The following is a 16,373-nucleotide window of genomic DNA, read 5'->3' as shown; positions in this document are numbered from 1 at the left end:
CGCCGTGACAGAGTCGTGCCGAGGCCTTGGTTCCCAGTGCTGACACAGAGGGCCGATAGCATGGCAAGAATGCAGTGGAGAGGAATGTTCACACAAAGAGTAGTGAGGCTAAAGGGTTGGCACGGTCAGCTGGGAGCTTTTTTTTTTTTTTTTTTTTTGCAGAGGCAACTTGCTTGTTTACGTCTGTGAGACCCGACTGCCAGTCCAGTCGCGCTTTTTTTTTTTTTCCCCGGTCAGCGAGGTGCGAACCGGGGGAACGGCAAAACTGACCCGCGGGTGTGATCGGAAACAACGTCGCAACACCCGGCGGGCGTGAATCCGCGAGACATGCAGAGGTTGGTGTGAACTGGTCGAAGTCCAGCGCACTTGCAGGTTAAGCTGCAGAAAAAGAAAAAAAAAAAAGAGCCCCGAAGAAATGGACATCACGCGTTGTCAGCTTGTGGTGATTGTTGCATTATGGGTACTTTTACAAAATGAACACCATGAACTTGTTTGTGCATGTAAATATTTGGGATTGTACCGACTTTTTAATTTCGATTGATTGGACTGATTTGTGGTGACACACTGATGAGTTCAGGCAATTGAAAGAAATGATTTTAGTTTTTTTTTTTTTTTAACCATTACTCACTATTGCACAAGGATGACTTAACATATACATATTTTTAAAGAGCAATACATTTTTCTTGTAAAATAATCAACTTTAAAATGAGGTGTTTTGTATTTTTCATGCAGTGATACACTATATTTTACTTGAGTAGAAGTAGCAAAAGTATTGTATTCAAAATCATGCTTAGGTAAAGTATTATCATTACAATATATATATACAATAAATGGTAATAAACTGTAATATACTGATTCAGATTTTACTTAACTGCCTTTTGAACACTGAAGCTTCATTTTGGGTTTATTTTGCTGCCTGTGAAACACATCCTCAAAATGCAACCAACAACAAATAAATAAAAAAAAAAAAAGATCCCCAGAAAATGAAACTGTTTATAATTTTATTTGAAGTTTATTTTCTACAGGCTAAATATGACACTTTTTTGGGACGTTGTTTTTAAATGAGTTTAAAAAGTTCCTGGTCCGACCAGAACTCCCTTTTTCACGGACAGCTGCTGGTGACTACAGATTGGGGCAAATGGTGGTTGTTACAGAAAAATATGTATATATATATTTATTTTTTCTGATTGGGTCCTACAAGTTCCTGCCCGGCCCGAGCTCTCTATGAAGACGAGGAAAAACTCCCCTGAAACCAGATTGGAGATGGGAAGAAACCTCGGGAAAGGCAATTCAAAGAGAGATCCACCTTTCCATGGACGGCTGGGGGGGGGTTACAGGAACTGTAGGTGGGGCGTTGGGGTGTTACAGAATGGGCGGGGGGTGGGGGGTTAATTACAGGAACTGCAGTGGGTGGAGCTTGGAGTTGGCCTGTGGGGGGGGGGCTCTGTTCTTCCTGTATGAGAGAGAGCAAAGTTGGTTAGTTAGTCAGTTAGTTAAGTAGTGTGTCCTCACAACTGTGGAAAGACAAGTGTGTGTTTGGGGTGTGTTTATCTGATCCCTGGGTCCTCTTTCTATTTGGAGGGGGGGGGGGGTCTCCTCCGGTTCCTCAGGACTGGCCTAACTGTCAGTGCCACCCTGGTACTTTCTTCTGGAGATGGGAGGGCATTTATTATTATTTTTTTTTTTAATGTTTTTATCCGTTTCTTCTGTATAAGAGAGAGCACAGTTGGTTAGGTGGGTAGGTAGTTGGTTGGTTAGTTAAGACAACCAGATGACAACAATCTGTGTGTGTGTGTGTGTGTGTGTGTGTGTGTGTTTATCTGATCCACGGGTGTTGTTGGAGGTCCTCCAGCGATGGGCGATCCTTGGGGTTTTTTGCCAGGCAGGACGTCAAGAAATTGTGACAATCTAGAAGAAGAAAAATAAAGATGAGAACTTCAGCGAATCCGTCCGATCAATGAACAGATGAGTGTCTGCTGAAAAGTTGATCTTTTTCTCACTTCTGGTTATCCTCTTGGTAATTTTTATTTTGTTCGTGAGGAACATGCCGGTCTCGAACGTTTTTCCTCTGTTCAGCATTTCAAAGAGGACGATCCCCAGCTGCCACACCGTGCAGCTCCCGGAGCTGTAGGTGCCGCGTCGGCAAAACTCCGGAGTCACGTGATCGGGCGTACCTTGAAAACACGGACATGATAATAGTAATCAGAATATTGCATATTTATGGAAAGATGTTTCGGAACAGGGAAGCTCTTATTGTGAAGGCCAAAGAATTTAGTTTTTTTTGTTGGGACTACAATGTCTGTTTTCTATTTACACATTTTTGAATATATTGTGTTAGTTAACATACATTTGGACAGCCCTGTATGTGTGTGTGTATATATATATATATATATATATATGTATAGAATAGAAGGAAATGGACATTTGGCTAAAAATACAGTCAATATTTAAAACAAATGTCACAGATTAAATTAAAAAATTAAATTAAATTAAAAATGTAATAAATAAATTTTAAAAAAGCAGACATAAGCCCGATATCTTACCAAAACACCTCCGGAATTGCGTTTCCTTCCCGGTGAAGCAGCTGAGTCCGAAGTCGATGATGCGGACACGCGGGAAACTGGAGACGGTCTGGATGAGGATGTTTTCGGTTTTGATGTCCCGGTGAAAGATTTTTGTATCCTCCATCTCTTTCAACGCATTTAGGAGCTGTTGCACTATGACCTGGAAGACACAATGAAGAAACGGTTTGACATTTCTTTTTTTTACTGTCGTGATTCTGGTGACGTCCTTTCTACAGCAACTTCTCAAGCAGTATAAAATACCCCCCCAAAAAACTATTTCAGCTCAGAGTGACGGGAGTTTCTTTCTCTCTTGCAAATAAAATTGGCCCGACCTGAAGATGTGTTTACGAACTATCTGACTGCTTACGCAACTCGTGTCTTGACATATTTACCGCTGTTTTCCAACGTCTTGCTTTGCGGCAAAGAATTTCAAGAAAAACGGGAGTCCTCATGATCTTGACGTATTTTTGAAGACATTGGGAGCTTGTTTTCTCTTGAATTAAATTCCTCCGAGTTGGAGGAGCATTCAGAAACTCCTGCTGGCTAAACTGCACTAGAACACATTTAGGTATTACAACGGACTCTGAAAGAGTCACTATAAAAGGCCTGATAAAGACACAATAGCCTACCTTGGACTCCTCCTCCGGCAGCGCCCCCCCGCTGGCCTCTATGTAGTGGTACAGGTCCACGGAGGGAATCGGTCTCTCCATCACCAGGATGAGCTCCCTGCCCAGGTCGTACCAGTCCAGCAGGGCCACGGGCGCCCCCGACGTTCCAGCCTTTTCCTCGGCAAGCTTCTGCATAACGGCGATTTCCACCGAGATCTGCTTCCCATCTTCACCCTAAAATTCACGACAGTGAGGAGGACGAGTACCGAAAAGCTGCACACGTCACAATAACAAAATATTCCAGCCACAGCTGGCGTTGCGCACTTACCATTATTTTGCAGAAGACGTTTCTTTTCATAACGTGTTTGATAGCTACCTGCGAGACACAAAAAGAGCTGAGGTCAGCATTTTCACAACCGTCGCAAAACTGAAGGCAAAGAGCCACGCGAAGATATTTCAGCTGAAGTCTTCACCAGGTGCGTCTCAATTTGTTGAAGTCAGCACACAGACTGCACATGAACTTCATATTAGTTCACTTACTTTCTTATTATAACAGGGTAACGTTTTCTTTTATCACACTTACTACTGCGGTAAATTTACCGAAAATGACGACCGCCAAACTAACTGCTGCCAAAAAGTGACCAGCGTTTTTTTTTTCTTCGTTGGTTTTAAATAACAGCAGAACTTAACACATGCAATAGGTTACATATAGCACACTTTTTTTTTTAATATATATTTTTCGTCTGGCCATTATAATCTGAAATTTCAGTTGTCTTCTCCACATGCAAGAAGCCACGTGGACATTTTAGCTCGTAAACAACCACCGGTGACACTGAGCCATCAAGTACTTCTTCTCTTGATGTGTGATACTTACTGGCAAACTATCCGCCTTGCGGCAGCCGGCAAAGACAGATCCACAGCCTCCTTCGCCGAGGAGTTCCTCCTGGATGTATTTATTCCCCAGTTCAGCTTCAGCTGTAAGGGACATAAATGTTGTCTAAGTTTTGCCTGCAAAATGTATATTTCACCCCAACGTTGACCCAAAGATGAATCGCCTCCTACTTACCTCTGCGGTACTGGCTCCTCACCCTCTTCCTGCAAGGGGCTGTTCCACTGGACGTACTGCAGTCTTCTAGAGGTTTGCAACGCATCTCTGCAAAAACAATAAATGATCATCAGTTTGTCAGATCATTTTTAGTTAAAGGAGGAGTTTATACTGTGATGATTCATGGTTATTTTCTCATAGATAGGTAGAAATACGAATGCTGGCTTTGAAACGCTGCAGCACATTTGAGTTTTTGTTCGCTCCGCTGTTGTGTGCGCGTGTACAAACTTTAAGTGCATCCAAAGATTTGTTTCCTTTAGGGTCCACTTAATTTTACCCTCATTGATTAAGTCAGCTTACCATTGTCATCGAAAGGTAAAGTCTGAAGGTCTTCCTTCGTCGTCACCAGTCCGTTTTTATCTTTTCTGACTTTCCTCTTCTCTCTGACCCGCCTCCATTTGCTTTGGCAGATCTTCTCGGGGTTGGCCTTCCCGTCAGAGACGCTCACCCTGGCACCCTCTTTGGGGCTGGGAGAGGGTTCACCATCAGAGATCTTCCTCCTTTTTGTAAGGGGGGTGTCCTCCAGCACCTCAGGACAGGCCTTCCTTGCAAAGCCTCTCACCCTGGCACCCTTTGGAGATGCTGTACTGTGTACCACAGCACTGCCCCTGCGATCTACAAATGAGAATAACAGAGTGGTGAGAAACAGCGTTAAACAGCAGATCTCGGGGTACAAACTAAAATAGTACCCGCTTACTTCATATTTGGATTTTCAATAGGAGTTTGAGGTCCCTTACAGAAAAATAAAAACCACGAGTTTCCCATGTTTTCCACGTTTAACAAATGTTGCAATATATGATAACATGGGGAAAATATGTGGAAAAGTTTTCACAATAAAAGCTACATTCACAACGCCATGAAAACGTTTCCCAATGTTTCCCATGTGCAAAGCACATGTTTCACATGTGTACGTGGTCTCCTGTTAAGTTTTTACACGTGAAATTCGTGTTTTTTTTTCCCCCCCTGTAAGGAGTGTTCACTTGCATTTATCCATTACCTTGACTTGTCCTCAAGGCTGCAGAGTGAGGACGTCTAATCTCACTTGAAGGGTCTTCAGTGACGCCATCTGAAATTTTTAAAGCCTGAAAACATTTGATTAATGAGTCCATATCTGTCATACTCATATTGTTTGACTGTGTTCTGTGAAATGTTCACTGGGATACTGAATGTGGCCACTCTTCTCTCTGTAGTTTGTAACTCTGGATTGTGATGTCACAATCCAGTTCCAAAATATGCAAATGAGTTTGTTTTTAAATAATTTGAAAAATAAATAAATATGGATTATCCACTGAAAAGTGAGTTAGTCACATTTCAAATCATTTCCATTTCCTCTCAGTCACCTGGCTGATTTTCCTACCCTTTTAAAACTAGCAAAGACGACGAAACCACGTCAGGGCCGCATTTGAAGAGGCCATACTGGAACAAACTGAGATTATTGTACGGACAGAGATGGGGAAAGTTGCTGCGGAGTACGTGACTAAATCCCTGGCCTCCCCTGGCCACCGCCTTACAATGAAGCCAAGGAAAAAAAAATACTAATAAATACAAATGTCTGCTGGGAGGAAATCGCCTCTCTTTCTGACGTCCTTATCGAAAGTATTCCCAACAAAACTTCAAATAATAACAATGAAAAACATACGCGATACGAAACGATACAAAGGAGAATTTCATGGACTATTAACTTGAAATACAAAATAAAAACCTTTTTATTGTGCTGCTTTTTGATTCACTGTAACGTTCGTACACAAGACTGCCGTTCAAATCTGCCGGCTTTGTTTGGTTATTTTACCCAGAAATGAACGTGTTTTCATCATGTATGCAATAAACACGCCGGTGTCTTCTGTCCAAAGACAGCGTAGTGAAAAATAAACACTTGTGCAACTTGTATGCGTATAGTTGCACATTTCTAGGTCGCTGCACTTCGAAAATACGTCGCTTTCCGCTCTGCAACCACGAAGGGTTGAGGGTTGAAAGGTGTCCGGGATTTCGTATTCAATTTGTGGACCAGTTTGATATATGTACGTAAGCACGCAAGGACTTATGCACTCAAAATAGCAGGCGTAAATACGCAAGTTTTTGATTTGAGGCACAGCCTCTGACTCGTTTCTGTAAACGGCTCCATCCAAAAAAAAATGAGTGAACTTTTTTTTTTTTTCAGCTTCCGACTGAAATTCAGCACGCTGCAATCCATCAGCTCGCGTGTTAGTTGACCGTTGAGGCACACCTTGTGATACTGTTGAGTTTTCTGTAACTGCACTTACATCACTTCTTGTACAATAAGGCCAAACTGTACCCAATCACAGAGGACAGAGATTATCAGCGTTGACACTTAATATCCGACCCAGTTTCAAACACAATAGCAAGTCAAGTAAGATTTTAATGAAGGACACACAACAGGAACACACACACACACACACACACTCTAAGGCAGCTTCATAACAGCATATCATATGACAAAGTGAAAAGAAATGGCAGACGTTGCGGTACGTTCTCGCTCACTAAACAGTAACAAATCAAAATGTGCTACCACAAAGCAACAGAAGTATGTTTTATACGACTCGCATACGAGGTGTGATCAAAATGTTCCGAGACCGTTCCTGTTGTGCACAAACAAGTAAGCAGGAGGACGCTGTCATTTTGGCGAGTTGGTCATCAAAGTTATGTCGCTTGATCAGCACCTGTTGCACGCATGTTTTTATGACGGTGTGCATTTGCAATTTCAACGTGGACCCGAAACTAGAGCAGACAACAGATTTTGTGTTAAACTTGGGAAATCTGCTTGAAATGCTTTGAAAACTCCACAACGATGAAGTGATGGGCTCGGTAAGGTGTTTCGAGAGGCATTCGTTTTTCACTCTCCAAGGCCGAAGACACCGAAGTCAGGAGACACCAGGTGGGTTTTTCTTTGACATTCTCTGGGTTGCGTCACCGTGAATTCGTCCCCACAGGGTCGGACTGTCAACACCGAGTTCTGCTGCGAAGTTCTGAGGCGGCCGAGGGGGAAATATTTGATGCAAAAGATCTAAACTGCGGCGCAATTACGCTTCGGCTCTCCAAAAAGACAACGCTCCTGCTCGCACAGCGTTGAAAACACAAGAGTTTCTCGCCTCTCGACAACAAAATCGTCGCTCCCCACCACCGCTACCAAATTTGCCTCCCGGCAACTCCTTTGTTCCCCGAAAATGTTGACAGAATACGCGAGCCCTCCGCTCAGGTTTTAGGTCGATGGTGAAATCGCAAAATGCGCACTTACCAGAGGTCATAAAAACGCGCGTAACTCGGGTGGTTGCTGTTGATCAAGCGACATAACTTGGAATATTTTCTCACAAAGGTTATAGCTTCGCCCTCCTCCAAGCGCATTACCGGACTGCGCGCCATTCGTGCGCAACAGGAACAGTGTAAACAACAGTTTCTGTGCAAACAACAGCTTTGGCTGGTCACTCCAAACAATCTCCAAAGCGGCTGCCTGTTACTGTAACATCTTTTTGAGGAACTCCACCAGGAGGTGATGAGGGAAACCGAAATCCATCTGAATCACCACGAAGCCCTGCGAGCACGGAGAGACGGGAAGATTGTGACTGCGTGCAGACATGTAACACAAAAAAACAGCGGTAAAAAAACAAAAAAACAACGGAGGGCACTCACATCGTGAGGAAGCACTTCAGGGTTGGAGATGTCAAATAAATTTGTCCCCTGTTTGTCCAGCATCCTGGTTACCGCAACCTCAAGAACTGGAAAAACACCACAAAAGCATTTCTCAGAAGCTGTTAGAGGTTTGATTTCGTGAGGCAACTTCTTTTTTTTTTTTTTTACATGCTAAATGTTTCAACTTCTACTATTGCCAAAATAAAACAACCATAATTTGACCACTGAATTTGCCACAGCTAACGCTGAAGGTGAATGCTGGACGAATCATACGTAGGAGGAGATGTCAATATGCTGAAAACATCTGAAAGAAGCCACCAGCTTTACGGCAATCAATTGAGATAATTTGTACAAACAAAAAACAAATTCTACGTTAAAAAAATTAAGTGTTGATGCTTGTTGAACCTAAAAAAAACAAAAAACCTCTTACAATTATGGGTAAAGTTGATATCCCGTCAAAGACCTCGTTTACTACTAATAATAATAATAGTAATTTTTTGCAAGGCAGTCTGGGAGAATGCTAACGCTGGTGTCAAAGGGTTGAGGCTTCTTACTTGACAGGACTTTGGGAATGCCGAGTTTCTCCACCGCTTCTCTTACAAACTCACGTTGCGCCTCATCGAGCAGCTAGACACGAGGGGGGGGGGATTAAAAAAAAGACGAAACCAACATTAAAACATATCCCACCGCGTGTCTCCGTGGAGATCTGTGGCGTTTTACCAGACCAAGTCATCCAAACAGGATACATTTTCCCAATTTAATTTAACCTGGTGTATTTTCCGTTCACGTGTCTGTTGCAGCTCTTTGGGGTCATGGTAACGTCGCAATCTAATAATGCGATGACGCATTAATCAGGGGACGATTACGAGTTTGATTTATTCATTGGAACCGGTGAACACAGACGAGAAGCTTAATAAAATGGAAGAAAAACACTCCCCGTGTTTCGAGAGCGATCTACAGCCCGACACATCTAAACAAACCCGCATGCACGGCTGACCTACTGCCGGGTGATTAGATCAGCCAGATGGAAATCTCAAATTTGGTTTTTATTTTTTTATTTTACTCAGACTCAAACAATCTGTTCAAATGAATCATGTATAATATCATATTTTTTGGAAAGCAGGAGGGAGCTCAACTCCTCTTTTCTCTGAATTGAACTAGCGCTACAATTACACAGCAATTATCCTTTAACTATGGTATTTTTCACAGCAAGAAAACTTTTCATTGAGGTGAAGTGAGAATAACTTGCCGGTTGGTTCTGTACGGGAAGCTCAGCTCGCAGTACCGAGATCCTAGAAAGGAAACGGGATCCAAATCGCACACGAAGCATAAAACAGTAGCAATAGAAGCCAAACTGACCAAAAATTACTTTTGCAATTACATCAATTGATTGTTTAAAATAAAATAAAAATTAAAAAAATCAACAAGGAAGCTCTTACTCGTTCGGTTTACCCTGCAGGGAGACTTTCTTGTCGGCGTAGGAAGCCGTGACGTCTACGGACACGTTCTGCACATCAAAAACAAACAGAGACATCAGTCAGGTCACGCCTTCATATGGACTGTATGAGAATTACAATTTGTACCTTGTATTGCATCAGTTTTGACTATAAGATGTATTATAAGTTGTATTCAACAACAAAGCTGTCAACTGACTCAACATCGTGACTCGGCGTCATCGTGGCCTTCCATGCCGACGCAATATCAACGGTGCGTCCCAGCAAATGTCGACATTTTGGCCGCATCGAACGCTTTTAAACAATGAACTGACTAACTAACTAACCGCTTGAAAGACGAGCGTCGGCGTGCTTTGATTCCCGCAGTGAAGCTGTCCGGAGGCCCCCGCCGAGACAGTCGTGCCCGACGCGGAGGTGTTTACAAAGGGAGTGGATGAGCTCCACACTCTCAGCTCTGGAGAAGCCGGTTCCATCAGACACTGAACACACAAAATACACACAAAAGTTTTATACGTTTGTCTTTTAAAGGCGTGACGACGATCGACGCCTCCGTTCTTACCTTTCGAATAAACTCGGGCATGACGTTGGTGAGATTTGCCCCGAAAAGTGTCTGAAATCACATTTGTTATATCGCGTAAGACGGCAGTTTAAATTGAAACATCCGTCGTTTTTTTAAAATTTTTTATCAACAAGATATGTTTCGCGGGGCCACGTTGAAGGTGATGTACGTACAGCGAGCTCCTCTCCAGAGATGTTGAGTTGGAAGCGGCCATCCTGGTGAGCGGCACTAAGCATGGGGTTGAAGACCTGGTCTGGGGTTAAAAAAAAAAAAAGCTATTTCTATACCACAGAGAACTGCGTGTGCAAATTCCCCCATTTCCCCATCCCGCGACCTCCTGCACTGGCATTAAGTGTTTGTACTGGGTGTAAATCAGGTGCGTAACCCTCCAATATAAACATACCGTCTGGCATACTACACAATGTCATACCTGGAAGTCCTGTAACCAACATACAAGATCACACTTCTTCTAATGTACTTTTCTTTTATGCCATATAGCTGCACTTCTTAATTAAAAAAACAACAACAACAACAAAAAAACGCAACATCAAATGCTGACCTGAGATCCTAAAGTAGAGCATCCTGTTTTCAGTCAGCTGACTTGGATGGAAAACCGAGTCGCTGATCACGCTGGAGGTATTCTTGTAGTTGGTCAGTCCCTGAAAGGGGTTAAATAAAAAAAAGAAAAGAAAAAGTCAGAATAAAGTCTAAAAGTCTATAAAAGAGATTATTACTGTTAGGTTGTTATGGTTACAGCGCCATCTCCCATAAACTACGTTTGACGTTTTTTGTTTTTTTTTGTCGCCTTATCGCTCGTTTCATAAGACTTCTAAACTTCATTTGAAGAGAATACATCATCGTTGTGCATTTGACTGTACGTACAGGCATTATTTACCTTGTGATACGATTCGATGTAGTCAGCGGTGATGGCGGGAGCGGCAGTGACGCCGATGTCCACACGGATGTCTCCGTCGCTGAGGAACTGCTCTGTAAATACACGGAGGCGCTAATGTTCAGAGACACCCGAGATCAAATGAACGAAAAGTGGAAGTTATCGAATCATATTCAGAGGTCAAATACTGAGGGACGGGGACAGTGCTTTCTGGATTTAAAGCTGACTCGACGTTTCCGGCACGCACCTGCCGTGTCCTGGATGAAGTCCGCCAGTATGTTCGCCACTTTGTTGATCTCCTTGCAAATCTGCGTTTTGAGAGCAGACGTAGTTTGGACTCCGATCAGACACGGACACGCGTTTTTTTTTTCAACCGGCCTCGACCCTCACCTGTCCTTTGATGACCAGCTTGACGGTGAAGGTGATGAAGTCGGTGAAGAGCTTCTTCAGCCAGTTCGGCCTGACCGGGCGGCAAGAGAGACACGCGTTAGCAAGATCGTTACGCTGTGGTTTTATTTTATTGTGATTCAGTCGTTCGGGTCTCGAAGGGCAGTTGTTGTTGTTTTTGGGGAGGGACGGCGGGGGGGGGGGCAGCTTACTCTTTGTCTCCCTGCAGGTGTAGGCGCAGCTTGTAAAAATTCAGATAGCAGTCTGTTGTGTCTGCTGCTACCTTCCCTTCACCGCAATCTGACGGGGGACAAGGACGGAGGGACAACAGGGTCCGCCGCGGGACATGAGATGAGGTGAAAGATACAACAGTTCGTGGTTATCCGTTCATGGCATTCAGTGTTTATGCTGCAGCACAATTTTGGGGAAATCAGTCTCCAATCGAACTGCAACTTTAAATGGACCCCAACGAGACAGAGTTATGTCACATGTTAAAATGGTTTTTAATTAAATATTTAACAGTCTATTGCATTGTAAGTGTTTTATGTTAAATCTAAAATGTTGAAATCTTAATCTATACTGTATTATCTGAAAATGTCAAATACAGGTAGAGGAGTAACACGTCCCTCCGATATATTTATATATATATATATATATATTGAAGTTAAAAGTACAATTAACATAAAATGGAAATACTCCAGTAAAAACATGAGGTACTTACAAAGTTTGGGGTTGATTCCAAGATCGATCTGAGACTCAATCTCAAAGTCAATTGAATGCCCAACATTGACACTAGATGGAAAAGCAAAAAAAAACAAAGAATATAAATGACAATACAAATGAATCGTCAACTGTGCGCGCTGACTTTGAATCGGAATAAAGTGTCACCTGAATTAACTTCACAAAAATCCACCAACATTTTTTTTTTAATCGGCGAACGTAATGGCGAACCGATTTTAACGTTCTGTCGCGTCTACGTCGTCTAAATCTTTTATTACGAAGAGCAAAACAAAAGACAGTCGCAGTTTAATGATGAACATTAAAACTTTGTGTAACAATACCAGAAGTAGATAAGAAAAGAAAACTAATCGTATAACGACAGCTACTTTTCTTTGTTACAGTAAGGATGTGTTTGTAGCCAACTTTATTTTTTTTTTTTGGTAGTCTCACTTTATATTTTGAATAATATTTGAGCGTTTACAGAACTTCACATTCCATCAATCAAGATACGTTTTTCGTCACAAGAAGCCTGCTTTCTTTTAAGGTGTACAAATATCCTGTAAGATCGAGGCCCGTTGCGTATTGACTTCAGCTTTGTTTGAACTTTGATTCACCAATCGATGCCATTGACCAAAAAAACAACAACAACAACAACAACAACACTACCGACAAAAAAAACTTTAGAATAAACAAAACAAAACCGAGGACGGTGACACAGCTAACTATTCTGGTCGGCTTAAAATAAAACTCCCGGGTGAAATTCGTGGCGGTTGAAATGGGAAGTCGCGTGCTCTGCGTTCAAGCGGTTAAGTTGCGAGAACACGGCTGCTGGGCAACGTGAACGCCGTCTGGAAAAGATGGCGCCTCACTCTTTCAAAAGGAAAGTTTCTCGGCGACGCCACCACAAATGAAATTTGATTTTCATGTTGCCTTCAGGCGATTATTTGTTTTTTTTCCAACTCGTACTACATGCACTTTTTTAACGTTCTGGTTTTTTTTGGGGGGGGCCGAGAAATCCAATGACGACGTGATGTGATGGTGTTGCTGGTCGCGCTCGCGCACGCACACGCACACACACACACACACACACACACACACACACACACACACACACAGACTTACAGCCAGCTGCCGTATCCGTACTGGATGGTCCCTTTGAACACGGCGGACACGTTGCTTATCTCCATGGCGATGCCTTCACCGGGAAGCAGCTCAAAGGCGCTCCGACCGATCGACAGGTTGTGAATCTCCAAACTGGAGAGGACGAAACATGACATGATTTCATGACATGTGTGAGTCCGTGTGTGTGTGTGTGTGTGTGTGTGTGTGTGTGTGTGTGCGTCCACTCACTTGTCCAGGCCGTATTCCACTTTGCCGATGAAGAGCAGCGATTTCTCTCCCTTCATACTCGGGTATCGGGCGTGTTGAAACGCCGCCTCGATCACTTTGGTGGTTTTCTCGTTCACTGCAGCGACGAACGCAGAAATGGGAGTTAAAAAAAAAAAAAAAACAAAAAACACTTAAAAAGGACGCTTTGACTCGGCGGACGGGCGGAGCCCGGGGATGGAGATGCCGCGTTTTACCCGGACCGAGCCGCCCTCGGGTCTCCGAGCAGCGTCGTCGCCCAGCGGTCGATCAAATGAGCCGTTTTCGTGCTTTAAACTGCTTAAGTTGCAAAAGTAATGTGCGAGAAATGTTTATTATCACACAAGGACATTTCTCTGTTAACTGAGCGTACGTAATTAGTTTGCGGCGTCAGTTCATTTTTGGCGACTGGATAAATTTCTCAGCCTCTACATGTGTAACGGCAGCTGTGTCGGACAGCTGGCACTGTCATCATGCGTTTGTGGCTGTTAATGAATATTACAAAAGTTTATTCAGCTTAAAAATAAGTTTGATGCGTAGTTTTTTTTAATTCAAAATCCAGAAGAAAGGAAGGAAGAAAGAATTCACAAATACATGTGCAGAGTCTTTTTCATGACTTCTGGAGGCTCATAAATGATAATGATAATAATAATAATAATAATAAAAATAAAATCTGATTGTTTTATTCATATTTTTGCATGAATAAATTTCATTACCGGATGTGTTACGCCAAGTTTTTGGCAAGAAATTTGTTGAACTTTGACCTAATTTGGGCTGAGCTTTGTGGGTCAGTGAATCATTTCAAGTAGCTGTCAAATAAATGAAGGTGACGTAGAAGGTACAATATTTACTGTAAAATATCGTGGGACTATAAAGTAGCATCAAATGAAACTACTCGAGTACTTTGAAAATTGTACAATACTTGAGTACTTAACCCTCGTGTTGTCCTCGGGTCAAAATGACCCGCAGCTGTGTTCAACCGAGTTCTATTTTATTTCTATATTTTTATATTTTTTTGGGATCATCGGTCATCACTCTTTAAAGAAACCCTCACAGCCTCCTGGTCACCAATGATCCCCCAAAAAAACAGAAAATAAAACAGAACTTGGTTGAACACAGCTGCGGGTCATTTTGACCCGAGGACAACGGGAGGGTTAAAGAGTTTACTGTTAGAAAAAAAAAAACAACTGCCGAGTCATCTCTGAAAACTGACGGATTCGACTCGTGAACGAAAAACAAAAAACCATCCAGACTCACACACGACAGCGGCGGGGTAGGTGAGTCGGCACACGATTCCGGTGACTCCGTAGGCTGAAGCGGGGTCCTGCAGGCAGCCGCGGGACGTCCCGAACGCGGACAGGAACAGCAGCAGCGGGACAACGTGGCGAGGCATGATGGCGCACCGGGGGACGTTTCACCTCTCCGAGAGTCAGCCGCGGGGTTGTTTTTATTTTTTAATTTGAACCCTGCGGACTTGTTTGCGGTTCGGCAGGTATCTCTGTGTACGGTAGCTATCTGGTAAAAGAAACCCCCGTCCTTCATCCAATCACACACGGTCAAACAAGTGTGATTAACACTTGCTGGAAAGTAAACTGGTCAAAGTACAACCGCCTCCTCCGTGACGCGAGCGCGACAAAATCTTTAACGGTTCAGAAGTAAAGACAAAACAACAAACCCTTTTTTTTTTTTTTTTTTTTTTTTTTTTTAAACGGGTAAACGATTAAAAAAAAAAAAAAAAAAAAAAAAGCGCGATACTTTGTGGTATACGTACCCCACGAAGACTCCTTTAAAGTAATACACCCCCAACCCACCCCAAAAAAATCAACAATCGTGTCCAAAGCGTTTTACCAGCTGTTCCTCTGGACAGGTGAGGAACATTCGGGTGCAACGTTCTCCTGACGAAGACCGTTTCAACAAGTAAGACGCCGGCGGTGAAACGAGATACAGGAGCTGACTGTAACTATTCATCCCCCCCCCCCCCCATCCCCTCTCTCCCCCGATGCCAATGAGAGGATTTGTTCTGCTCCAGATCTCCCAGGTGAACGACTTCGGTTTGGCCTAAATTTCAGAAGGAAAGAGGGGAGTGGAGGGAAGGTACATTCGGACACAGAAAGAGAGACGGCAGATAACAACGAAAGGGGCCCACTGATTGAGTTAGGGCCTCTTTGTGTTGACTTTATTGATCACCTCTTCCTCTTGTGGTGAACCCACAGGGACGAATTCACAGGGCACGACGACATGTCAAAGAAAACCCACCCGACGCGCCTTTTTTTTTTTCGGGTTTTGGACGGCGACGTTTTCGCCCGCCGGAAACTCGAAACGTCACCTCAAAACAGTTTAACGCCTAAATTTGATGCGTGCCCTCAAGTTCACGTTCACGGAGAAATCTGGACCACTCCTCAACAAAACACGTGTAACTCCTTCAAATCCACCCTCGTATGTAGTGGAGGAAGGGAGGGTGGGGGGGGAGAAAGGGAAGGAGGGTGGGAGGGAGGAAGGAAGGAAGGGAGGAAGGAAGGGAGGGAGGAAGGGAGAAAGGGAAGGAGGGTGGGAGGGAGGAAGGAAGGAAGGGAGGGAGGAAGGAAGGAAGGGAGGGAGGGAAGAAGGAAGGGAGCAAGAAGGAAGGAAGGGAGGGAGGGAAGAAGGGAGGGAGAAAGAAAGAAAGAAAGAAAGAATTCATTAATATGTGTGCTGAGTCTTTTTCCATGACTTCTGTAACTCTTTCTAATCCACCCTCGCATGCAGTGAATCCTTTTGAAAGAATCCTTCTGTGTTCACGGCCACTCAAACGGATAAACGCTTCTGACGTGATGCCCGTCGACTACGGTACGAAACAGCCAAACTTCCGAATCGCCCCGAATCCGTCGAACACTTTGGATCACGACGTCACAATCGCGCCAGAATTTGCGATGAACTCGTACAAGTAGCGTAGTGCACGGCTGCAGAGTCACGGGTGAAACGGGATATTATCTCGTAAACAAACTCTGGTTGGACTCCTTGTACTAAAAAAAATATAAAATAAGCACAAACAGTTCTCACACACACACACACACACACACACACACACACACACA

At 43.5% G+C, this 16,373-nt stretch overlaps 2 protein-coding genes across 2 annotated transcripts; both read right to left on the bottom strand.

Annotated features, from left to right (window-relative positions):
* Positions 1-1,816: 1,816 nt before the first annotated feature.
* Positions 1,817-5,343, bottom strand: LOC138630171 (serine/threonine-protein kinase pim-1-like). Its single transcript, XM_069714343.1, has 10 exons — positions 5,320-5,343; positions 4,840-4,892; positions 4,578-4,744; positions 4,239-4,325; positions 4,047-4,147; positions 3,501-3,548; positions 3,194-3,406; positions 2,544-2,724; positions 2,001-2,174; positions 1,817-1,908 (listed from the first exon to the last, which is right to left on the bottom strand). Exons 1-10 carry the CDS (start codon positions 5,341-5,343, stop codon positions 1,817-1,819), a joined length of 1,140 nt encoding a protein of 379 aa, XP_069570444.1.
* Positions 5,344-6,477: 1,134 nt separating this feature from the next.
* cetp (cholesteryl ester transfer protein, plasma) lies at positions 6,478-15,032 on the bottom strand. The gene is made up of 17 exons (XM_069714316.1): positions 14,557-15,032; positions 13,285-13,399; positions 13,057-13,188; positions 11,936-12,006; positions 11,427-11,514; positions 11,218-11,287; positions 11,075-11,135; positions 10,831-10,922; positions 10,495-10,594; positions 10,109-10,188; positions 9,936-9,986; positions 9,703-9,855; positions 9,362-9,429; positions 9,172-9,214; positions 8,477-8,549; positions 7,923-8,008; positions 6,478-7,824 (listed from the first exon to the last, which is right to left on the bottom strand). Exons 1-17 carry the CDS (start codon positions 14,690-14,692, stop codon positions 7,747-7,749), a joined length of 1,497 nt encoding a protein of 498 aa, XP_069570417.1. The 5' UTR covers positions 14,693-15,032; the 3' UTR covers positions 6,478-7,746.
* Positions 15,033-16,373: the final 1,341 nt, after the last annotated feature.

The sequence above is a fragment of the Brachyistius frenatus genome, unplaced genomic scaffold (assembly GCF_029030835.1).
Source record: "Brachyistius frenatus isolate BFR_SWC_R1_liver_20210118 unplaced genomic scaffold, ASM2903083v1 Contig_129, whole genome shotgun sequence".
Classification (NCBI taxonomy): Eukaryota; Metazoa; Chordata; class Actinopteri; family Embiotocidae; genus Brachyistius; species Brachyistius frenatus.
The sequence above is the reverse complement of the archived record's forward strand: the minus strand, read 5'-3'. Positions and strand labels throughout refer to the sequence as shown.